Below are 25,273 nucleotides of genomic sequence, written 5' to 3'. Positions count from 1 at the left end.
AGAGCAGGTGGCATGCGGACAAGTGGTTTCAGGGGTCTTGGCCTCCTAGAGTGGCAGGCCCGGTTGCAGTTGCAAAAACTCACCTATATCTAAAATGCCCAAAAAATAATGATCCCTCATGTTTTTCAAATGTAAAAAAAAATATGCGCTAACTAAATCATCTAAGCATTCACAAAACAGTATTTATCTGCAAACAGCCACTACAGTGACAAGGCACCTCTGTCAAAGAATGCAGTTCAGTATGATAATACGTATGTTTTCAAGAAAAAAAAATGACATAAAGGCTATTTTACTGTATACTTGTGTATAACACCTTTCTAGGAGTCTTAAAATGTGACAGTATTTGTCTTCTCTGTGGTAACAATGTGTGTTGCAAATACTGAATGTTTCAGCAATAGGGCTGCTTACAAAATATTTACAACAGTTCTCCATTGAGCAAGTAAACTTTGCTTAACCTTTCCTGCCAATATGTGGTTTGCAGCTTCCTAACGTAATTAGATCTTGGTGACTATAAAGAAATATTGTGTCATATATATAGTAGGTCTATAGCCAGGAGAAACAGTGAACCCTTTGGATTACCAGCATTTATGTATAAATTTGCCTTAAAAATTATGATCACAGTGTAGTGCAAAGTTGGCTCATTGAGGGTTGTTCACACCAGACATCCTAAGAATATGGCTGAGCTTAAGCAGTCCTGTAAAGGAGAACGGTCTAAAATCCCTCCTGTAGGTCTGATCTGCAGCTTGTGTTTATCTATACTTGTGGCTTAAATGTAGATGAGATCACATTTTATGAACAATTAATAGTCTATTGTTCAGAGCACCTAGCTGCTTATGACTAGCATGCTCTAATGTTCTTCAATGACTTTACATTACTTCAAGGCAAATCTATTATATTTTTCTGGTAGAACTATCATATAATGCATCAAATTTTAAAATAATGTGGTACCTCCTGTACGCCATGTCAAAATAATAAATTGAATAACCCTTTGTGACCAATAACCTCAAATGGCCTCACAGGACTCTGTATGTTGTGGGTTAAAACAAGAGTCCACACATTACCACACTTAATCCAAATTTACTGGTCAGCAATAACATGATCTTTTAGCTATATTTACTAAGCAAAAAATTACCAGCACTCACATGCAAGCCTGCAAATGCACATTGAACAAATTTGAAGCTTATTATATTTTGTCTAAAGACAAGCTTACCTACCACATGAAGGCATGCCATGGGAGATAAGGCCTAGCTAACATAAGATGGTTTGACTTCTGGATAAAGTAAAATGTGATAAAGAAAGGGGTTAGTGTTGTATACCTTATTTATTTCACCATTAAAAAAATATATACATTTTAGCAGAGCCGGCCTTAGGTGTTCTGGCGCCCTGTGCGGACTACTCCTCTGGCGCCCCCCCATCCCAAAAAAAGAAAGGAATAAAAACTTGTAACAAAACCCCAATCACTATATACTACGCCAAACATTGATGTGGTCTAGGCCTACCACTTAATTGTCTGGCTTAGTAGTAGGGATGCACCGAAACGAATTCTGGACTGAAACCGAAAGTGCAGCATTTACCTGGCCAAAACCGAATATGACCCCCCCAACACCATAAAAAATCTAACACTTTTATTTAAAGTAAGTAACACACCAAAATAGGAGAAAACAATTAAATAATATTTTATATATATATATATATATATATATATATATATATATATAGTCCAAAAATAGTTACCGGCACTCCAGGGACTTTCCAAATAACCACACAAACAACTTCGGTTTTCAAGTCTATATATATCATATATATATATATGATTAACAGCAATCACATTCCTATCATGCCCAGGCATACCCAGATTCCAGGATTTACTCGCAGACTTGGCATGATAGGAGTATGATTGCCCTATCTACCCCTTCTCACTCTCTTCTGCCGTATCTACCCCTTCTCACTCCCTTCTCCCTATCTACCCCCTTTCCCCTGTCTCACTCCCTTCTCCCTATATACGCCCTCCTAACTATCTACCCTTTCCCTCTTTGAAGTTCACTTACCTTTCAGGAGTCCTGCGGTGGCTCTGCCTCCCAGCTCTGCCACTGTATGGAACAGTATAGAGTGATGGGAGTTATGATGTACTTTTAGAGCATAATTAGATCATGAAAAAGACATTGGAAATGGTACAGCATAACACCCATCACTCTCACACACTTACCAATCCACACGCATACCAATCCACACGCATACCAATCCACACGCATACCAATCCACACGCATACCAATCCACACGCATACCAATCCACACGTATACCAATCCACACGTATACCAATCCACACGTGTACACTAATCCACACATATATACCAATCCACACACATACCAATCCACACACATACCAATCCAGACGTATACCAATCCACACATATATACCAATCCACACATATACCAATCCACACATATACACTAATCCACACATATATACCAATCCACACATATATACCAATCCACACATATATACCAATCCACACATATATACCAATCCACACATATATACACTAATCCACACATATATACCAATCCACACATATATACACTAATCCACACACATACCAATCCACTCTCACTGAATGCTTTCCTGCCTTTCCTCTTTTCTCCTTACAGTTCCTTTTCCTCCTCTTCGTTCTTCTTCAGTTCTTCTGTCTTCTTCCGGGTCAGAGGGCACGGACAGCGGTGGGCGCGGCTTCAGTGCTGTGCGCCGGGATCTGACAACAAACCCCGGCGCACAGCAGCTGTTGCCGCGCGGATCACAAGGGAGCGGTATCGGAGGTCTTTAACAGACCTCCGGCTCCCTTGAGTGATGTTAAGCTGGGTTCAAGGGAGATCCTTCAACCGGCTTAAAATCACTCAAGGGAGCCGGAGGTCTGTTAAAGACCTCCGATACCGCTCCCTTGCGAGCCTGCTCCTCCAGCGGCGGACATTACTGTCCGTCTCTGGAGGGGTGCCGGGTGTCCCCCTGATGAGCGGCACCGGGTGCCGCTCGCCCCCCCCCCCCGCCGCTAGGTACGCTGCTGGCGGCAGCGGTACGCTACGGTGGCGGCGGCGCCCCCTGGAGTGTGGCGCCCTGTGCGGTCGCACAGGTCGCACACCCCAAAGGCCGGCCCTGCATTTTAGAGTATGGAAGAGGGTGGCAGCTGCTAGGTAATTACAAAACAAGGTGACATTGGGCTCAATTCAATGACCCATTTAAACCTTAGAGGGGAACTCCCACCATGATTTTACATTCTTTAATTATCTAAGCATCTGACTCTAATATTAGATTCTAGTATTTTTTACTAACATTATCCTCCAGTGAAGCTCAAGTTTCCCTCCTTTGACGTTGGTGGCACAAATGTGGACAGTGCACCTACCAAATAATAATTTGCATATTCTGACAGCTTGCTGCTCCCCATTGCATGCCATCAGTAGTTTTGGGGCCACTTACGAACGAAATGATTTGGGCCCCCTACCCAGATGACCCCTCACTCAGCACCACCAGCCATACTCATCTTTTTTGGTGGCAAAGATGGCTCAGACAAGCCATTTGGGTGCAAATATGGAGCAGGCAAGCTGTTTGTGGGGCACAGACATCGTGGAGGGTCTTAGGAGACTAGCACCTCCTCTACTAGTGAGTGCAACAGTAACTGATGAGATTACACACCAGGGTGTTTATTATATATAAGACTTGTACATAAGGCCCAAAATAATTTCAGACTACTTTTACGTTCATTTTTGGCTCATTCATTTTGGACAACAAATTCCATTTTTGAGCTCTGGAAATGAAAGACTTTTTTATTTGGAAACAAAATTAATTGACAAAAAAATGCCTCTCTCTCTGTCCCTCAGTCCTGTCTGTGCCCCCTGCACTCTCGCCCTGACTTGTATGAAACCCCCACCTGCTCACATACCTTCTCCAGACATTTTCTGGTCTCCACTGATCTATTTTTGCAGAATCAGAGACCATGCTGACAGGAGAAGGTGGGAGAAGAGTGTAAGGAGAGGGCAGGTAAGGAGTCAGTATGTGAGATAGTGTCCTGCTACAGAGAAAAAAAGGACAGGAGCAATGGGAAGGGGCATGGTATACTAGCTGCCTTAAATTGTCAACTTCCCTAAGATTTTTACATCCTATTTAAAGTAAGGAAGGCTTACTTTACTAAGGGGTGGTGGATATGTGAAATAGACTCCCAGAAGAAGAAGCTTGTACTTTTATTTAATGTAATAAAGTCTTTGCTGTGTTTGCTAATACTTAAAAAGCAACACATGGAAAAAATGTTAATCACAGCTTGTTTAAGACTTCCTGACCCATCTTTGCAACCATCCCAGAAAATGCACAAAAAATACCGGCCTCAGCATTAACGGTATTTTACTGATGCCGGTACCGGCTTCAAAGAGTTGATTAAGGCTGTGTCGGTAAAATACCAGCAGGGTTGCAACCCTATGTTTTTCCATGCTACACAGGTTAAATATATTGAATGCATATGGTATTTTTGTGGATGCATTTTTTATGCATTGAACAGTACTGCCATTGTTTACAGAGGCTTATATCAGGAGTTGCTAATTTATGTGTTTATCGTTCTCCGTTTGTTCAACAGTGACAGTTTAAATTAACTATGGTTATTAAGATAATGGTTGACCTCATTGTAATTTTTCTGCGACTGTATCTATTAAATCAGCTGAAAGGAAGGAAAGTTTTATTTGTATTCCCACTATGCATGGTGACCAGGGCTGGACAGGGAATCAAAGCAGCCCTGAAAATAGTTAGACACCAGCCCCATGTATTTTATCACATGGTCAATTTCTTGTGCCCACATGCCATCCAAATAGCCATTAAGAATTATTTTTAAAATTAGATTAAATTGTTCCATAATGATAACAGAATACCACATTATTAAATTAAAAAGGCTATATATATATATACACCGGTGTATATATATACCGGTGTATATATATACCATATTGTCCCGATTATAGGCCGTTCTTTTTTCCCTCACTTTAAGTGGGGGTGCCTCCTATAATCGCAGGTTAGTGCAGGGATGTGCAATCCGGGGAGATTTTTTTTTTTTTTATCATTTAGCTCAGGTGCAGGCAAACAGCAGGGTTAGGATCCAGGTCCCACACAGAGCTGCAGGGGATCCTCCTTTCTGGCAGGTGTGGACGTCTGCGTGATGCGCACAGACCACCTCCACTGCTGCCAGCACTTCTGCCAGGGCTTCTATAATGGAGTGCCAGCATGACATGACCTTCCTGTGTTCCACCATAGAAGCCCCAACGGCTGCCCCGCTAGACACTAGGGAGTCTGGTGATGCATTGGTAAATCGGGGGGGGCAGAGTGGCATATCTGGGGGGCAGAGTGGCATATCTGGGGGGCAGAGTGGCATACTTATAAGTAAGGTGCATTATGAATTAAGGGGGGGCTTAAAATGTCTATTGGTTTTCTGTTTGTACATAACCTATGCTGAATAACTGCATAATAGATACCAAAAAAAATAAAAAAACATGTATTCCTGTTAATTAGATAAAATACTGTTACCATTCCACTAATGTGTATTTTTAATTTAAAAACATTTTTTTTCTTTAAAATAAATATTGTTCGGTTGTGGTTTAGTTGTTTGCAGCTAAAAACAACAGCAATTAATTCAATATACACTGGTCAAAATCCTAAAACTAAACAGAAACAGAAACTGAGCACCTATGCTTTTCAGTAACATTTAACTTATATACAATTCATAGTAACATAGTACTTTAGTTTTTTTTTTTAAAAAGTCCTAAGTCTGTCAAGTTTAACTATATCCTTCCTGCTGTGGATCAAAAAGAAGTAAAAAAAAACCCTAATTAAGCTATTTTTCAAATTTTGCCACTTAGGTGGGAAATCCTTCTTGACTCCAAACGGAATCAGATTTCTCCTTGGATCTAGGTGCTCTAATATATTAATGTGTATTCTATTACGGTATTTATAGCTCTGTATGTTATGCTTTTCTAAAAAAAAATATCCAGATCTTTTTTGAAGGTATCTATTGTATTTATTCAATGACAGACACGCTATATAAAAAGGGAAGCAGCTTGGTTTACTACTTTCACTTCCTTATAGATACATCCCCTGGCAGATGCATTTGCAGATTCAGTAGTTAGCTGCAGAGGAGACTGAACATCTTCAAAATGAGCAACTGGATGGTTAATGAAGGTCTTTCTATTATTGTTATTGTAAGTACAGAACACAACCTGATTTTCTCTTCTATAAACTCAGGTCCTTAATGTTTTGTAGCAATTTCTATGCTTTGTATTCACTACATATTTTTTTGCATTTAGATTGTTTTCCTTCCTTGACAGTTAACAACGACTGGGAACCTAAAGTGATAAATAGATTAGAATATTGTGTAAAATGTACATGATTTACTCTTTCCCAACCAAACTTAATACATTAAATTAATATTTCAATGGAAAAAAAAAAATGATTTATTTCACAGAGGATGATTTTAGTAAATTCAAGTAAATGCTAATCAAAGTTGTTGTAGGATTTTTTCCTACAGTTGAGATGCCCATTTTACTAACCCTAGCAAGTATGTCCTGCGAGAAAGTCTGAGTTGGGCTTTACTAATGTATAATTAAATTCCAAGAGAAATATCGCTGCATTAACTGCTTATTTCAAGCAGGACACAGGTCACCCGATTTTGGCGCTTAATACCTAAATCAATGAGACTGACTTACCTATAACCTCTGGTTTAGTGAGTAAACCTTGGTGTTGTGCCAGTTAACTTTCACATGATATACTGAGGGCTTCTTTCCCATCTATTCCAGCTTGTGTGGCTAGGGTTGAATGCCTTCCTCTTTTGGAACTTCTATCTTGTGTACGATGAAGGTAGAGAATATATATACTCCAGAGAAATTTATGGGGTAAGTACCAGTACTAGTAATTATTATCTTTTTTCAACATTCAACAATTTACACAGTACTTTTTACCTTACTAACAAAATTAGAATCGACTAAGATGAACCATTATGTTTGGTAAAGAGGGCCTTCTAGCTGAAAAGATTGTATGCTTCTCTGAACAATTGACAGGGAGGGTGAAAGTTGGTAGATTAGTGCATATATATCTCCTATTTATTTGGTCTTTAATGTAATGTAGATTTAGAATATTGCGCAACTTGTATATAGGGATATTTACATTACATCAATGAGGACTACTGTTAACACTTGAAATACACAGTGCTATGTAATATGATGAAAGCAATAATAAAAAATAGCACTCATAGTACTAAAATGTGTATATACAATTGTAGATGCTTCAGTAGCATGGATGAACTCTACAAGGCAGATGAAGCATGTGATTAAAATGCCATTTAGGAACGCCACGGGGGATAAAAGTTAGATGATTAAATATATATATATATATATGTAGAGGGAGAGCGCGAGAGAGATTTATCAAATAAACCAACATTTTTTTTTAAACTTGTTAGCCTATCATTTATTAATTGCAATAATTCTTGATTGCAGTCAGCTCTGGCTTGGGCCAGAGCACCAGCAGCCTGCTTGAATTTTAACTGTTTGCTCATCCTTCTGCCAGTATGTCGAAATCTGCTGTCATTTTTGAGAGGGTCCAGTGCGGTGAGTATATGTCAAGAAAGCTCTTTCCAAAGTTTGCATTTTCAGTTATAATTCCCAAACACTGTTTAAAGGATATCGCAAGCAGCGGTCTATTGTGTTTGAAGACACAATTCTAACTACCATATAATTGCCAAACATTGTCTAAAGTAAAATAGTCAGAAACAGGGAAACCAGAAGTGCCAGTCACCCACACCACACACCAGCTGCACTAAATATCCGCGTGTTTTTTTTCTCTCTCTTGCACATATACAAATAAACAATAACAAATAAACATAAAATAAAATGGCGAGACGGTCCACTGAGTTTTAACTCTTAAAAAGGTTCTTTACAACCTTAGAAATTCTTAAAGAATATTAGTCCTCCAATGTATATACCAAAAGAAAAGAATAAAGAAAAACCTATATAGTGTAATATTGAATAATTTATTTATAACCCTTTGATCTATACTACTCCAATGAAAGTGTGAGCGGCACAGCTAATAATATACATAAAGCAATAAATATATTATTAGTCAGATATGCTTACATTGAACATACTCTATACCAAGAACCTCTGGGTTTGTCTGCTGCATCTCGGTGGATGATGAGAGTGGGTTCTTGCTCTCCTCTTCATTCCTTTCCTAATGTAATCTCTTCTTACCCCCTTCTTTCTGGCTTCCATTGGGTGAAGCACTAAGGACGCCTCATGGGAAGTTCCCAAGATTATTAATGTTCATAAAGTTTCTTAACCAAACAAAACCAACATAATCTAGTATAGCTCTGTCTAGAATGACATGAACAGCCCCGGAAAAGTACCCAATTTTTTCACCTTCACTAAAGAAAAATATACTTATAGAGTCTGAAGCTGTTGTTAGAAATATATTTTATTACGGTATTAAAAAGAAAATTGGAACATCATCATGGGTGCACTGGGAACAACAAGGCAGCCCTGGCACTTTAAGGCTGGCGGCCACCTATGAGGTAAGTGCAGCCGACAGCTGATTATGAGAGGCTACATGAGAGGCTACTTTTTATGGTGATGTAGAGTGCAGCTGGGCATATGCAGCCAGTGGTGCACAATGTAGCACCTGTGGAGCAATGTTGGCAGAAGGCCCACTGGGCATGACTTAACCATTTTGTTGGTAAAAATGCAGGCCAGGTGATGAGATTATAGTACAAGAGATGTTGTTGAAGACAGATTGGTAGGACATCTATGAAATAAAGGCATGGTTTTGTCTATGCCCATTAGCTTTTTGTATATAATATTTTAAGGCAAGTGCCAAGCCAAACCTCTTAATTCAGAGTTGAGGCGTCTGATAATGACAGTATATTTATATAGATCGGACTAAGCTCTACCCTGTGCCAGGTCTGTATTTTGACAAATCTTATTATGACTTATGCTTTTTCTTACACTGGTTCAGTATGGGTATCCTTTCACTTACATGATTTTACACCACGCGTTAAGTGTGATTTTCAGAGCACTTCAACATCATCATTTATTTTTTTATGGTGTACCCAGTGGCACATTTTGTTTTAGTACAAAAGAGGTAGTGACCACAGAGCTTGGCTCAGTGTAGAGAAGCAACAAATACTATAATAACCCTAATTTACCAATGATACAATGTAATGAAAAAGTACAAATCTTCTGTAATGCACATCGTTTTCAGATTTAAATCCAGGAGTAACATAAAAGAGAATACATAAAGAAAAAACAATAGTGTAATATATCAAAGTAGAGAAACCATCTCTACACAATATTGCACGCACAGGAACAGGTGAATTTTTTTGCGCCTTGAGTGCAAAAATACTCCAACAATTCCAAGATAAGTAATCTTGAAATAATGAATGACGTTACGCTGAGAGCCTCAATCAGAAAGATATACAGAAATCAATGAATGTAGTATAATATAGAAATGTCATCAAAAATATCTGTCTTACATTCGAGGTAGATGTAGGTATGGATAAAGATATCGAGATGCTTGTATGCACTGCAGATTTTACTGATTTTGTTTTGGGCTGTCTGAGGCAGAGGGGCACCCCATCTGCCTCGTACCTCTTCAGATCGCCATCCACCCCATGCCACGCATGTTAAGGCTGCACAGCTTAAATACAGAATGCTATGTTGTTAAAAATGGATCAGCTCTGCTACCCTATGCCTAGTGGGCCTAGTTTAGAATTGTTTAGAATCTTTCACTGGGTCTATGATTTAGTATGGTGTCTCACAAATCTTTTTCTTCAACCTGGTCCCTGTCATCTCCAGAGTGCAGTTAGGACAACATGGCAGCTGAACCAGATTTGGGGGTTCATTCAGAGCTGTGCCACCAGGTATTTGAGCCTATTCATAGTTTAGGTGGATATCTAGTACTGTAAGCTATAGAATGAGGAAATGTCTATACAAATAGATGTGCTTTCTTTCAAAACTCTAATTTATGACATCTTTAGTAACATAACCAGATTAGACAATATTGACTTGGATATTCCAGTGCAAAATGTCATGTGGTTTTCTAGAAGAGCGACTTTAGATAAGCCCATTTTCACTTCCCCTGCAACAATATCTAATTGCATTAGTTTTGTAGAAAATTACTCAAAGCTTTCGCAACCTAGATCTATATTGATTTACATTTTAGAGAAGTGATACAATGAACCTTATCTCGAAACCTAATCCTGAAAATTAAGGGAAGGGATACATGTCACCTCACACAGCTTTTAATACATCGCTCAATTACTTTATCAACATAAACCTATTCATACATCATCTAAAAGGGTAAAAGGCTAAAATGTAATTTAAGTGGTAGAGCTGAATACAGTCAGAGAATATAAGCATGCATGGGAAATAAGTGAAACATTTTGCCAGCAGAAGGGATAGAGTCTAAAGGGAACTTCAATATGCATGGAATAGGCATAAAGCTATCATGAATCCAAGACCATCCCAAGGACTGATTAAGGTTTGACGCCTTACATTAGGAAGAATGGGCAGACTAGATGGAGCAAATACTTCTTGTCTGCCATCAAATTCTATATTTCTATACATATTTGTTTTAATAAACATGATGCATTTGGAGATATTTGGTTGAAAAATAAGCAAACCATTTTACCTCAAGAAAGCCTGGGGACAGTGGCCAAACTAGCTTAACAATTTCACAGAGAGATATTTCACAGATGACCATACCTGTGAACTCTCCAGGTTTCACCCGGAGACTCTTGGACAAGCTCCCGCACTCAAATTCTCCAGGTCATGAGAACGGGGTCCTGACAATATAAAAAAGTGGCATGTGATATTTGACTTATACAGCTAATTAATTTGTATGTTACTCTGGAGATCATGGATGAGGATATCTTAAGTCCGTCTTTCTGTCTTACTGAGATCAATAGTATAGATATGGCTCAGGAATTAAAGCAGCGATATGTGTCATTTAAAGGATACCAACAAAAAAAGTATCAAACCAGACCTGGATAAACATATACGATATGGCTATGGAGCTTAGCTAATATGCCTTTTAAATCCACGTGGTATGAAAAACACACAATCCTATGGGGAGGACGCATAATTAATGAAAAATACTGTATAATGAAATATCTCCATGAGAACTGCAAAAAAGCCTTTTATAAGATATCTATAACTTTAACCTTAAAGATTTCTCTATAACACAGACAGGTTAATGTTATGCTACTAAATTCCCTTTTGCTCTTGAATTTTGTTCTAGTGCTGTGGAAGAAGTATCAGAAGACAGCTAGACAGAAACCTTACTTTTCATAAGCTGGTGGCATGGATGATTGCTTTACATACAGGTAGGTCCCCGGTAAATGTACTCTATATCTCCTGGCCTCCAGTGCATCTGAGTCCCAAAAAGATTTTTAACCCATAGTTTTATGAAAACAACTACGAAAGTGGTGTGGCATTGTTATAGAACTATTGCAACCAAAGGATGTTATCTGTATGACCTGATAATTGAATAAAACAATCAACAATAATCAACAAGCATGAAAAAATACTTTATTCTATGTTAACATATTTAGATATTTGATAGGTCGTTTTACATAATTCCTGTAACACCTTTGCTGTTCCTGTGCCTGGAATCTAAAATATACCCACATGCAGCTGACCTTCTATTCCTGGTTTGCTGATCATTTAATATGATATGAAACCTTTAAAACATTTGCTATAAGTCAGGAAATTAGTAAAGAAGAAGAGTTGGTCTTGAAACACAGACAACGGAGCTAATGGCAGGTTGATTCTCAGTACTATAAATATCTTGAGCAGATAGAGTGGAAATCAATCCATATATATTGTAATAAGTCAATAAAGCTAATCAGAATTTGGGAATGTGTATTATTCTGACATATCCTCTCAATAAACTGCTTGAGATGTAAATGGATAATATAGAAGAAAAAAATGCCAAGAACAAGTAGCCTTGGTTAGTTTCACCTGTGGAATAACTCTGGTTGGCACTGAATCATGCCTTGTGAAAATCATATTTTGGGGGTAATACTGGGTGAATATGAACCACTTGTGAACAGCTCTCTAAATTTAAGGAGAATTCAGCAAAATGGACCTTCTTATTGGTGTGTGATGACATAAACTCTGGCTTCCTAAATCAATGACTGTATGTTACAGGGATTCTATAAACCATTCAGGAGTTATAGAGAACAAGGAGCCAGGTATCTGATTATACGTGTAAGAAAGAAGCGCCTTTGAAATCATTCTTCATTTGATAAATGCTTATAAAGATTCCTCTATTTATATGAATTTAAGAACATTAATATTTTTTGATTGATGCATCTAGAATTCCCTTGATCTGGATCCACACAAAAAAGTTTTTGAATCAGTAAATATTTAACTTTTCATAGAAACATAGAACTTGATGGCATATAAGAAGAACCATTTGGCCTAGCTAGTCTGCCCATTTTGTTTCTGTTGTGAAATATCCATGTTGTATCAACACTCTTTGCTGCAATAGGGTTTTATATTTGATGAACATTGTCCTTTATAATTTTATTATGTTAAAAATAGTCATAATATTCTATAAGCTGTGTGTCTAAACAGTATAATGTCATGTTTTCATTAGCTATCCATACTGCGGCACATTTATTTAATGTGGAAAGACTGGTCGATGCCCAAGTGGAGGAAAACAGAACAACAATCAAGGGTGCGCTGTCTGAACTTGGTTTTGGGGAAAACGAAACCTACCTAAACTTTGTCCGCTCTAAAGTTCCAGTAAGTGGAGTATTTCCTTTTGTTTCTTGTTATTTAGATACACGTGGAGCTCAAGAAAGTACCTAATACTCCCCTTCTACAAATTGTTTTTAAAATAAATATTTTCATTATAAAAAATTGTCACATCTAGAACATGTGTCCAAACTACTAATTAGGATATCAACAAAACTCTTCTATAAATATAAATACATAGGTTGGTTAAAACAGATTCCAAAAATTAAATAAACAAATAAATAATGCAACCCCAGCTTTTAGCATTGCTTTTTTGGAAATCCAAGTGTTTTGTATTGAGTAATACAGTCAGAGCTGCTTTAAAAAATAACATATTGTATGCTTTTCAGAACCCTATAGGAGGAATTAATGTGGCATTCACCTTTTTAGCTGGGCTTACTGGAGTGGTGATAACCTTGGCATTGATTCTTATAATCACGTCTTCTACAAAAACAATTCGCCGCTCATACTTTGAAGTCTTCTGGTACACACATCACCTCTTCGTGATCTTCTTCATTGGTCTTGTCATCCATGGAGCTGGGTTTGTATTCTCTTTCATATTGTATAACAAGATGGGAAAGTCCTACATTATTCTACATATACAGAGAGAAAGCAGCATACGTTTAGTTTAGAATTAATAAATATATGCAGAGTTGGGAAAGTAGTCTTACCACCATAGCAAGCAATGGAATGGTCAAATCAGCAGAAACATTCTATTGGTTTTATATGATGGTGAGTCCACTTCAGGGGCGTACCTAGGGTATTTGGTACCCGAGGGCAGATCCTGTATGTGGGACCCCCACACACTTTAAAATGTAAAGACACCCACAAAAAATTAATGTTGGCAAGAATATTTATTTCACAAATTTATAAACTATATGTCAACTGGAAAAAAACTAGAAATCTGAAAAAATGTATTATTAACTTCTAAATAAATTTTAAAAAGTTTAAATAAATAACATTTACTGATCAGATATGGTACAGCATAACTCCCATCTCTATACACTGAGCCAGACATTGACTGTAGGGCAACATAACCCCGATCACTATATATACTAAGCCAGTATTCATTCACCCATTCAAGTGGTCAACCAAACAAATAACATTTTAAACTAGGGGTATGGTTTATACTCTTACATACATCGACTTTGTGTGTGATCAACATCTATGTACAACCACCTATATTAGATAAATTTACTAAATTGGTTCAAGGCTTCTGTTACAAGTCATACAAAAAACAATTTCACGCCACAAAACTTTTCATGATAATAACTATACCAACATGACTAGCCTAGTACCCAGAGAGAAAAACACATATTTAGAAAGAAATATTTACAGTTGAACTACCTCATTAATAATATTATAACAATAATGCATACTAGTACATTATACATGTCTCTCTTTTTTTCTTTTCTAGGAGAATAGTACGAAAGCAGACTAATCTGGGTGAAAACAATCCTGATATTTGTAAAAATAACTTCACTCAATGGGGCCTCGACCCAAAGTGCCCTACTCCACAATTTGCAGGGAATGAACCAATGGTATGATTTCCATGTAGAGAGTACCCACCTACTGATTCCATTATACTTCAAACACTGGGGATTGTGTAAGGTGCTCTGTTTTCCTACACTAAATTGGTTGTTCTTTTTTAGACTTGGAAGTGGGTGGTAGCTCCAATGATCCTTTATCTCTTCGAAAGACTGATACGATTTTGGAGGTCACAACAGAAGGTGGTCATAACAAAGGTAGTGTTTATTAAATGCGTCATATTATAAAGGTACAAACACAAGAGCCTTCTATTCAAATTTTGTAAAACCGCACCAGATATTGCAGATAACCAGACTCTTGATTACTTTATTAATTTAAATAATGCAGGAAGTTAATATTAAAAAGAAATTTTGAATATTTTCATAATGTTGTTATCATTTTTGACAATTATAATTGTTTACCTGTATTGGTTTTGGTTTATGGTTTTCTGCAATCAGTTCTTATTTTTAACAGCCTATAAGAGGTATTTTATGATGACAAGATTTTAACTATAACCAGAGACATTTGCTGAGGACAGCAACAATTTTAACCTTTAGAGTGCCGACCTCATATAAGATATGTGGTTTGCACAGTTGACTCAGAACGCTAGGCACTTACAGTTAGGGCTGGAGATATTTGGACACTGGCACAAGTTTCAGCTGTTTACCAAAATAAATTCAAGTTACAGTTAAATAATGAATATTGACTTAAAATGTGGTCTCTCAGTGTTTATTTAAGGGTAGCTCTATCTTTTTTAAGGCACCAAAAGTAATTGGACAATTGACTCAAAAACTGTTGCATGGACGGGGTGGGCATTTTTGGGTGGGCTGTTGCTGTGAACCCACAACATATGGTCAAAGTAGCTCTCAATGCAAGTGAAACAGGCCATCCTTAGGCTGCAAAAAAAGAAAGAATCCATCAGAGAGATAGCAGGAACATTAGGAGTGGCTAAATCAACAGTTTGGTACAATGGTGAACTCTGCAACACAAAAAAGGCATGGAAGTCCACAGAAGACAACAGTGGATGATTGCAGGATCCTTTCCATGGTAAATAAGAACCCCTTCACAACATGCAACCAAGTGAAGGACACTCTCCAGGAGGCATGCATATCATTATACAAGTCTACTATAAAGTGGAGACTTCAGAAGAGCAAATACAGAGGGTTCACCACAAGGTGGAAACCATTTATAAGCTTTAATAATAGAAAGGCCAGATTAGACGTTATCAAAAACATCTAAACAAAAGCCCGCACAGTTCTTGATCACCATTCTTTGGACAGATCACAGACTTAAAGCAGTCATTGTCTGTAAAGAATTCTTGACAAAGTATTAAAAATAAACATTTTATTTATGATTGTGTTGATTTGTCCAATTACATTTGATGCCCTAAAATTAGGGGACTGTGCATGAAAATGGTTTCAATTCCTAAACCTTTCATACAATATTTGTGTTCAACCCCTTGAATTAAAGCTGAAAGTCTGCACTTTAATTGAATCTTGGTTGTTTCATTTCAAATCCATTGTGGTGGCTTACAAATTATGAAAATTGTGTCTGTGTCCAAATATTTCCGGACCTAACTGTTTGTCATATACCCTCCATCAGCCCACTTATCGAACATATTTCCTGTGTTGTCGGTGCCAATCAGCTAAGTATCTCATGGTTCAAATCTGACATTGTGATGCGACAGATGTCTCCTACCTGTCAAACCCACCTCCCAAATTCAACGCACACATTTCTATATTTCTAAGTACATATATTCTTTCAAACAAGGAAAATGGGTAAATAAGCTCTTGTGGACAATAAAGTACATTACCTGGTAACCCACAAAAGCAGTGTAACAAGAGATGCAAAAAAGTTGGGGAAAAGGTATCTTATGCCTGGATTGCAATTAATTGGCATAATTAAGTATCAACTACGTTTGTTATATATTTCATCTGAGAAACATAGCCAGGACACAACACCTAATTCCACTGGATTATATGACAACATTAATCCATGCTTTTGCATCCTCTCGTCTGGTTCCCGGGCATTTAGCCTCGCAGCCCCCACAATCTGACACTCTCTACCCCGCTCAATCAAAGAGGCACCCTCATTACAAAAACTTTCCAAAAAGCAAAAAGCCAAAGACCCACCTCTTTCATCAGGCAATCAGTCAGCTCACCTGACCATCAGAAACTCTTAATTTATGTCTTTTTATATGTTTGTAAAGTGTTGTAAAATATGTTTGTAAAGAGTCTCACAGTAAAAATTGCAATGTATATATAAATATATATATATATATATATATATACACACACACAATATTATGGCCTTTTGTACTCACTAGGTTGTCACACATCCTTTCAAAACCTACGAGCTGCAGATGAAAAAGAAAGGCTTCAAGATGGAAGTGGGGCAGTATATATTTGTCCAATGTTCAGCAGTGTCCAGCCTAGAGTGGCATCCATTTACTTTGACCTCTGCACCAGAAGAAGACTTCTTCAGCATTCACATCAGAATAGTTGGAGACTGGACAGAAGAATTGGCTAAGGTTTGTGGATGTGATAAGACTGAATTTCAAGAAGCATGGAAGCTGCCTAAGTAAGTTTATAAAGTCAATGAGTTGGATTCACTAAGCTCAACTGTCTGAGAATACATTTCTTATTAGTACACACATTATACTCATTTTAAAACAATATTATTATGAAATTATTTATCTGGTCTAAATGGTTATTAAATGCTTTGCACAGTATATCAATGTGTCATATTTCATAGAAATAACTTGTTGTTTTGTTGTGTAACTGTATGTTTATAGTGTTTTATTTCATTTTGCGTGCTTCAGATAAATGTGCCAATTTGTATGTATATTGAGCTGTAAGAATAATATATAAAAAGCCATACTAACCTCAACTTTGCTGGCCTATTTATGTATTTAGGCCTAAGTGGGGAAGAATAGCCTCTGTTACACATTATCAGTGGTTGGGTTATCAGGCTCCCTGGTGTGCAATTGCTCAATAGGCCAGTTGGGACACATAATCTTCCTTGTAACAGGCACATTTATGTACCCACCCTCCTAAGACTCCATAATATCTCTTCCCTTTTGTATTCTTCTGAGGTGGAGCACAGAGCAGACAATGTGTGGTCAGAAGAAGAGAGGCTAGGGGTGCTACCCTGGGTCAGAAGATGACAAAAACCCTTATAAATGCACCACTTCTTGTGGGAACATGTGTCCAATCCTCTTCATTCCTAACTCCCATTTAACAGCTGTATTTGTAGTTTTCAGTGTTTAATGCCAGCACAGATACAATATCTGCAAACTGTCTGAATCATGTCTCATTCATACGTGTTCTAGTAAAAGGGCCAGAACAGTTAAAGATGGGCAAGTGGGTTAGTACAGCAAAGCTGGATTTACCTGCAGTATAAGGAAATTAAAATATGGACATCCACACGGACCAAAAACTGATGAAAAGGAGGGCTTTCAGGCAACACACACACCTCTGTGCCTCATTAGCCAGGTACTGGCCCACGTGAGGCTCCTATGGTTTATTGCTTTAGGTGGACAATACATCTTCTGTAAAATTATTGTACGGGGTACACCAATGACACAAACATATATAAAGTGTAATAACACCAAACATGTTTTTCGAATGATGACCTTATTATTGCTCTAAAAATTGCCAGTATATGCATTTGAAGAGGAATGTGATGTAACCATACATAATAACTAAAACGATTCCTTATCTCTGAGAGGGGAATATTACACCTCTCTAAGACCAAAAAATGGAATTTAATATACACAACTTTTAAAAAGCACAAAACTGCTTGGTATTTTACCAATCCACTGCACGGGCTTCTGCCTCTATATTATTTGAACTGTTTGTATCTTGTTTAATATTGGGCTCAAACATCAGTGACATCACACTATATCATTTAAACCAGTTTATTTGTCTTTGTGCTTTTGTAAGGATTGCTGTGGATGGTCCCTTTGGAACAGCAAGTGAAGATGTTTTCAGCTATGAAGTTGCCGTGCTTGTGGGTGCTGGGATCGGCGTCACTCCATTTGCTTCAGTTCTGAAGTCTGTCTGGTACAGATATTGCAGTGATGCATCTACCCTCAGGCTAAAGAAGGTGAGTGCTGTCACTGCTCTCTAAAGAATGCAACCAAAAAGATTGGATCACATGGTCTCATAGATTTTGAATAATACAAACATGTAGTACCTGTTATAATGATTTGTGAGCAGGGATACACATGTGTGTAGACTTTAAACTTTCCCTGTATAATGCATAATTCAGTGTGTAAGGCGGTTTTGGGACAATGTGCACATTTGCCTACACATTATACAGGGCCAGCCAAGCTCTTCTGCACCAAAAGTTCACTGTATAGTGAAATGGAGGAGGTGAAATGCAAATCTCCCATTAGTGAATAAACCTCTTCATATTGTAAATGCATTGATTTATACACGATCAGCCATAACATTATGACCACCAGCCTAATATTGTGTAGGTTCCTCTTTTGCTCCACTAGACCTTTGGTGTGCTGTGGTATGTGGCACAAGATGTTAGTAGCAGATCCATTAAGTCCTGTAAATTGCAAGGTGGCGCCTCCATGGATGCATCCTTGTGATATGTGTTCTCTAGGTAACCAACGCACACACCCGGCCATCCATGTGATGTCAAAAAAAACGTGATTAATCAGACCAGGCCACCTTCTTCCATTGCTCCCTGGTCCAGTTCTTATACTCAATGCCCATTGTAGACGCTTTTGGCAGTGGACAGGGGTCAACATGAGCACCCTGACTGGTCTGCGGCTACACAGCCCCATACTCAACAAACTAGAGAGGCACTGTAATAGGTTCTGACCAGTTTTGGAGATGTTCTGACCCAGTCCTCTAGCCATCACAATCTGGCCCTAGTAAAAGTCGCTTGTCCATTTTTCCTGCTTCTAACAAATCAACTTTAAGGACAAAATGTTCATTTGCTGCCTAATATATTCCGCCCACTGAAAGGTGCAATAATAACAAGATTATCAGTGTTTTTACCAATCACCTGTCAGTGGTCATAATGTTATGGTGGAAATTAGGTTAAATAGTGCACCACAACTATTTCAGGTCATCACTTCTGGAAATGTGAGTATGGTGAAGACCACCATAGGAAAGAGAAGTAAGAAAATAATGAAGGAGCAATAAAAATATACTGTTTTGATGCTGGTGGCTGGGAAGGGAGAGAGAAACATCATATTCATGATGGAGGAGACTGAGAATAAAAACAAGAGGATGGTAAGCATGGTGCCAGTAGAATAGGGCGGATTAAACGGAGTAGGAGTCAACATGAAGTCGGTATGGCAGCAGTTGGTAAATGATGGGCAAAGTATTGCTTGAAGGGATGCTTCCAAGTCCATATTTGTCCTTTGTGCCCTTGTTGCACTCTTTGGTCAATTTCCTTTTTAGTGGTACTTGGGAAGTTGGCACACAGATAAAAAGTGGTATGAGCCTCCAGAGTCGGACTAGATATAAGGGTCGGCTGCTTGTTAGTTATGTGTCAATTGATTACACCACAATAAAATCTCAGCCACAATAGAGAGAAGGAAGGTTTCCTAAACGCTGCTAATAATTCACCGTACACAAATAGCAAACAAAAGGAATGGTTGTGCAATTCTAAAATACTTAATTCATTAAGAAGGACAGCAGACAATATTGCAGATAATTAACTAGGGTAAAGTGCAAAAAGAGTTGAATATCTGATTCATTAATTAAGTAAGCAGGATAGCTCAATGAGTATCAGCAGAGTGTCCACTATAAATCAATCCCTTGGTAAACTCCTTTTTTAGTAGCACCTAGGTGGAAAGTGGCAGACAGCTGGAAAGTGGCATGTGCCTCAAAATCAGTCCAGATATTTCACTAAACTCTAAAAGTGAGGATTAGCGCAATACTATTTTTCTCCCTGGGCTAGGATTAGACTATGTAAATGAATTAGGTAAACTGCCCCACCTAACAGCAGGTTCATTAATAAAAATCACATCTAGTAATGTATTACCACTCCATATTTGGAAATGGTAATTGACCTAACTCTGGCTTTCTGACAGGCAAACTAAACATTGTCGAGAATGATGGTGATGACATTATCTTAGTTTAGATGGTTGTTAATGAGCTTTCATCGGCAGGAAATAATCCTTAAAGTATTATCTGTCATTTGGACATGTATTTTATGTGTTTTTCTTTTACATTAATTAGCCACACCAGGAGTAAAATAAAAGCATTAATTCTAGAAAAACAGTATGGATTAGAAACCTTATATAAATATCTGGTGATATTCTGAATTTTTATACACGTCTTTGTTACAGATCTATTTCTACTGGCTGTGCAGAGACACACAAGCTTTTGAGTGGTTTGCGGATTTGCTCCAGTCCCTAGAAACGCAAATGCAAGAAAAAAACAATGCTGATTTTCTGAGCTACAATATCTATCTCACTGGCTGGGATGAATCTCAGGTAAGAAAATAAAAGTCAGCGTTTAATTGGGGCAACATGTTTATGTATTTGCATACCTGGAAAGGACAGAAGCTAGAGAGGAAAAAGATCTAAGCTCATACACATTATGGTTATTGCTTGGCTAGCCATGGGGATATTTTGATAAGGTGGCAGGGAATGGCTTGGCCTATCACCACTTTCTCCATTTGGGGATCAAAAGGATTACATCACAATGATGTAACGTAAACTTGTTACGTAAACAATTTTGAGATCTATATCTGATGTAAGGTTGCTTGGCTTTTGCAAACTCCCAGATTGGTTAACAATGGGGAGTGTTACTAGGGAGTAGTATAATACCACCCCTTGGGACATCACTCAAAAGAGGAGGTCAAGCATATAACACCCTCCAGCTAATGCGTCCTGGGTCATGATGGCCTAATTCTTAAGGACAGCCATTTCTAGAAAAATGGCTGTAACATTTCAGCACTATACCATAGCTACCTAGGGTCAGCAATATGAATTATATTAGTCATAGTTAGTGTTTTTAAGTCGGTATGATACATTATTCACCTGCTTTATCAATTCCATGTTCTAAAAAACACAAATCTACTCTGTAAAAGAAAAAACTTTTTCAGAGACTCTTGAAAGTTCATGCTCTATTCATCTGTCCATGTTTTGATTATCAAAAGCTATTGTAAACCTTGATGCATGTGCAGATCCAGCTGGCATCGAAAATACAATAATTAAAATAATATACCGCAATTGTTATGCTATACGATGCCCCCAATCATTCTTTACTTGTTTTTGCTTTAGTCATGCTATTTAACTACTTTGTATGATGAAGCACCATAATGTGAAAGCCATGCAATAGTAACATGCACACAATATCATGATTCACACAAATGGGGAGCGTTAGGGAGATAATTGCTTTTCAAACATCTTGAAAACCGAAAACCAGAGCAATTTTACAAAACTTGTGGGAAGTCCTTTTTTCTTTACTTGTTCTGGACCCAAAGTGGTGATAAATAATGTATTTCCGGTGGTGGTCTTGCTACCCCAAGAACACATCATCTATAAAATATTATAATATTCTGTTGATAACCAAGAGACAGAAGTAATTTGTTAAGAAGAGCAAGAAATATGTTTTATAGATAAGGCCAATCATTTCAGTATTCGGTAAGTCTTTTGACCAAACGTAGAACATTTACCTTGATGGTCTATAGCAAACAATAATTCTCTCCACTTTGGCCAGACAACTAAATGGAAGGAAATAATCAAGCCCTATCATGCTCATTAAAATGTCTTACAATCTAAATTACAATATTTGTTTGTTTATTATTTATTTTAATGCTATAGTAAATTAAAAAGAATGTCTTAATATTCTTTTTATACAAAAAAATATATTTGCCTCCTGTTGTAATTTTAACCCCTCAAGGTTTACAAGGCACATACCTTTATATGGTTTACAATTTCCGGGTCTCTATATTACCCACTTAGGTCTTAACATGTTTCCTCCGCAACCTGAAACATTGCCTCCTGCCTCTTGTTTGTCTGTAATCAGGAATTCAACTCCTTTAACCACAACAACCTCTAGCCAACTACCCATGTAAATTGGATTTTTAAAATGAATCAGACTGCATGGTACACATTGTAGTATTTTACTGTATATTCACTGCATTTCAACTGCATGTGATGCCCCAGCTAGGACTTGTCACTTGAGTGGTTTAATATGTACTTGATAAGAATGCCTATTTAAAAAACCGCATCTCATGCTTCCTGATGGTTTCTAGAATTCAATATCTGGCATACATTTAGTATATGCTGGCAGTTGTGCAAAGACTAGTACAGAGCGCTAGCATGCAGGATCCAAACCAGCTATCCTACAACAATCTCTTTTTTATTTCATAAGGTTTTTGTTTATTGGATTTTTATTTCATTGAATAATCCTACTAATGTTTGACTATATTTTATAATGCCCTCAGGCAACTGCTTTTTCTTTGCACCATGACCAAGAGAAGGATGTGATTACAGGTCTGAAACAGAAAACCTTGTATGGTAGACCAAACTGGGAAAATGAGTTTAAAACCATAGGCAGCCAACACCAAAGGTAAGCAACTTGCTTCCTACCAACAAGAGGTTGTGTGATCACTAATAATACTGTAGATTTAAGCAATGCTTGTTTTTAGAGTAGCTTTTGAATTGTGGAAGTGTGACCTACATATAATTTATTTAAAGGGACACTCATATGCATATGATGGTTCAGAGGTCCCTTTAAATGTATGGGGTGTCTCCCTTGCATTCTTTGATGAGGGGGCACTAAACTACAGTTTTAATCAAAAGTTTGCATACCCTTGGAGAATTAGTAATATATGTACCATTTTTAACCCCTTCGTGACAATGGCTGATTGAATTTTTTGTACCTTTCCTGACAATGGCTGTTTTAACATTTCTGTGGGGCTTGTGTTTAGCTGTAATTTTCTTCTTTCCCATTTACTGAACCCACACAAGTTATATATTGTTTTGCTCCAAGGTCTCAGGACAAGACGGGCTTTCAATATTTTGATTGTATCATATAATTTACTATATAAAAAAGTATAAAATACAGTGAAAAATTGAGAAAAAAAGGACTTTTTCAGACTTGAAAAATATTTTACTCTTCTATAAAAGCTAATGAATAAAACTGCTAAACAGAGTCTACTATTTGTCCTGAGTTTAGAAATACCCAATGTTTTTTATGTTTTATGTTGCTTTTTTCTGCACATTATGGGGCAATAAGTAGCGTTTTGCTATTTCAAAACCATTTTGTCCAAATCTGGTAATTCTTCAGCCCTGTGCTATTTCGGGGTTTCTTTGAAGGTGGCCAATGCAATTTACCCCATCAAACCATATATTTTTGAAGACTAGGCACCCCAGGATATTTCAAATAAAAAAATATTTATATGTATATATATTTTTTAATTATTATTTTTGGCAACAAAACATGGCAACAAAGAAACAAATGAAATGACCTCTGTTTAAAAGCCTGCTTAGTTCTTAATACTGTTTGTTGCCCCCTTCAGCATCAATGACAGCGTGCAGAAATTCTTACACGTTGTATAGCTACCCATTCATCATGGCAAAATGCCTGCAGGTCACGCAGAGTCTTTGGTTGTCTTGCATGAACCACACTTTTGAGACCTCCTCAGAGTGGCTTGATGATGTTAAGGTCAGGAGACTAAGATGGCCACTCCAGAACCTTCACCTTTTTTTGCTGTAACCACTGGAGAAACAACTTGGCCTTGTGCTTAGGGTCATTCTTGTGCTGGAACAGAGCAGCCTGTATTTCTCCTGAAGTTACTTATGAGGTTTTCTTTGTATCACGAACAATTCTTCTGGTAGTTGTGGCCGAAATCCTTCTTAGTCTACTTGATCTGGGTTAATATGAAGAGATCCTGAATTTTCCATTTTTTAAATTTTTTGTTCTTAATAAGTGATTGAACAGTACTGACTGACACTTTCAAGGTTTGGATATCTTTTTATATCCTTTTCCATGTTTATAAAGTTCCATTAGCTTGTTACGCAGGTCTTTTGACAGTTCTTTTCTGCTCCCCATGGCTCAGTATCTAGCCTGCTCAGTGCATCCGTGAGAGAGCTAACAAACTCATTGACTATTCATACACAGACACTAATTTAAAAAGCCACAAGTGTGGGAAATTAACCTTTAATTGCCATTTTAACCTGTGTGTGTCACCTTGTGTGTCTGTAACAAGGCCAAACATTTAAGGGTATGTAAACTTTTCATCAGTTCCGTTTGTGTGATATCTGTTATCATTATGTTTTAAAAAGGAGCCAAACAACTATGAGTTAATAAATGGCTTCATATGATCACTAGCCTTAAATAAAGGACAGTTTTTTGCATGATCAGTCATATTTTCAAAACCAATGCCAACAGTTCACAATTTCTGCCAGGGTATGCAAACTTTTGAGCACAACTGTAGGTAAAATTACATGTTGAGGATAAATGAGAATTTATTAGTACACACAAAAAATGTAAATCTTATTTTGTACAATAGCATGTGTTTAGTCCCAACTGCACTTATGCTCTAATCCTAAAATCAGCCAAAGGTAGGATTCTCCTAAGAACCAAAGTTTTCTTTCATTTTCCCGCACATACCACACTAGAAACATGTAGTTAAAGATTACACCTAAAACTGACTTGCAGAATTCTGTTGTAAGGTCAAAAAAAAAAAAAAATAAAAGATTTTACACACAAAATTATTGAGCTTCTTACGCTGCTATGAATAAAAAATATTATTTACATATTTTTTTCACTTCCTCTTATAGCTCAAGAGTGGGGGTTTTCCTGTGTGGTCCAGAAAACCTGGCTGAAACTCTCAGTAAACAGTGCATTGGAAATTCTAGCGTCGACCCAAGAGGAGTTCATTTCATCTTTAATAAAGAAAACTTCTAATTACTGAATTGTTTAAAAAATGCGCTTTTCATCAGTTAA

The 25,273-nt window shown here is 37.4% G+C and overlaps 1 protein-coding gene across 1 annotated transcript; it reads left to right on the top strand.

Annotated features, from left to right (window-relative positions):
* The first annotated feature begins 6,182 nt into the window (after nt 1–6,182).
* Nucleotides 6,183–25,234, top strand: LOC149289273 (NADPH oxidase 2-like). The gene is made up of 13 exons (XM_089490931.1): nt 6,183–6,227; nt 6,822–6,917; nt 7,518–7,628; nt 11,311–11,395; nt 12,673–12,821; nt 13,163–13,353; nt 14,230–14,353; nt 14,465–14,557; nt 16,666–16,919; nt 18,284–18,446; nt 20,659–20,805; nt 22,767–22,891; nt 25,108–25,234. Exons 1-13 carry the CDS (start codon nt 6,183–6,185, stop codon nt 25,232–25,234), a joined length of 1,710 nt encoding a protein of 569 aa, XP_089347057.1.
* Nucleotides 25,235–25,273: the final 39 nt, after the last annotated feature.

The sequence above is a fragment of the Sceloporus occidentalis genome, unplaced genomic scaffold (genome assembly GCF_023333645.1).
Source record: "Sceloporus occidentalis isolate IW3139 unplaced genomic scaffold, rSceOcc1.0.p SCAF_47, whole genome shotgun sequence".
NCBI classification, from domain to species: Eukaryota; Metazoa; Chordata; class Lepidosauria; order Squamata; family Phrynosomatidae; genus Sceloporus; species Sceloporus occidentalis.
Note: the sequence above shows the minus strand (reverse complement) of the source record. Positions and strands in the feature narration are given on the sequence as shown.

Excerpts from the sequence above, each read along its gene's own strand:
- LOC149289273 (XM_089490931.1), top strand. The coding sequence starts at position 6,183 with ATGAGCAACTGGATGGTTAATGAAGGTCTTTCTATTATTGTTATT. Across the intron at positions 6,228-6,821 it reads GTCTTTCTATTATTGTTATT|CTTGTGTGGCTAGGGTTGAA; the intron begins GTAAGTACAGAA and ends CATCTATTCCAG. Across the intron at positions 14,354-14,464 it reads TTGCAGGGAATGAACCAATG|ACTTGGAAGTGGGTGGTAGC; the intron begins GTATGATTTCCA and ends GTTCTTTTTTAG.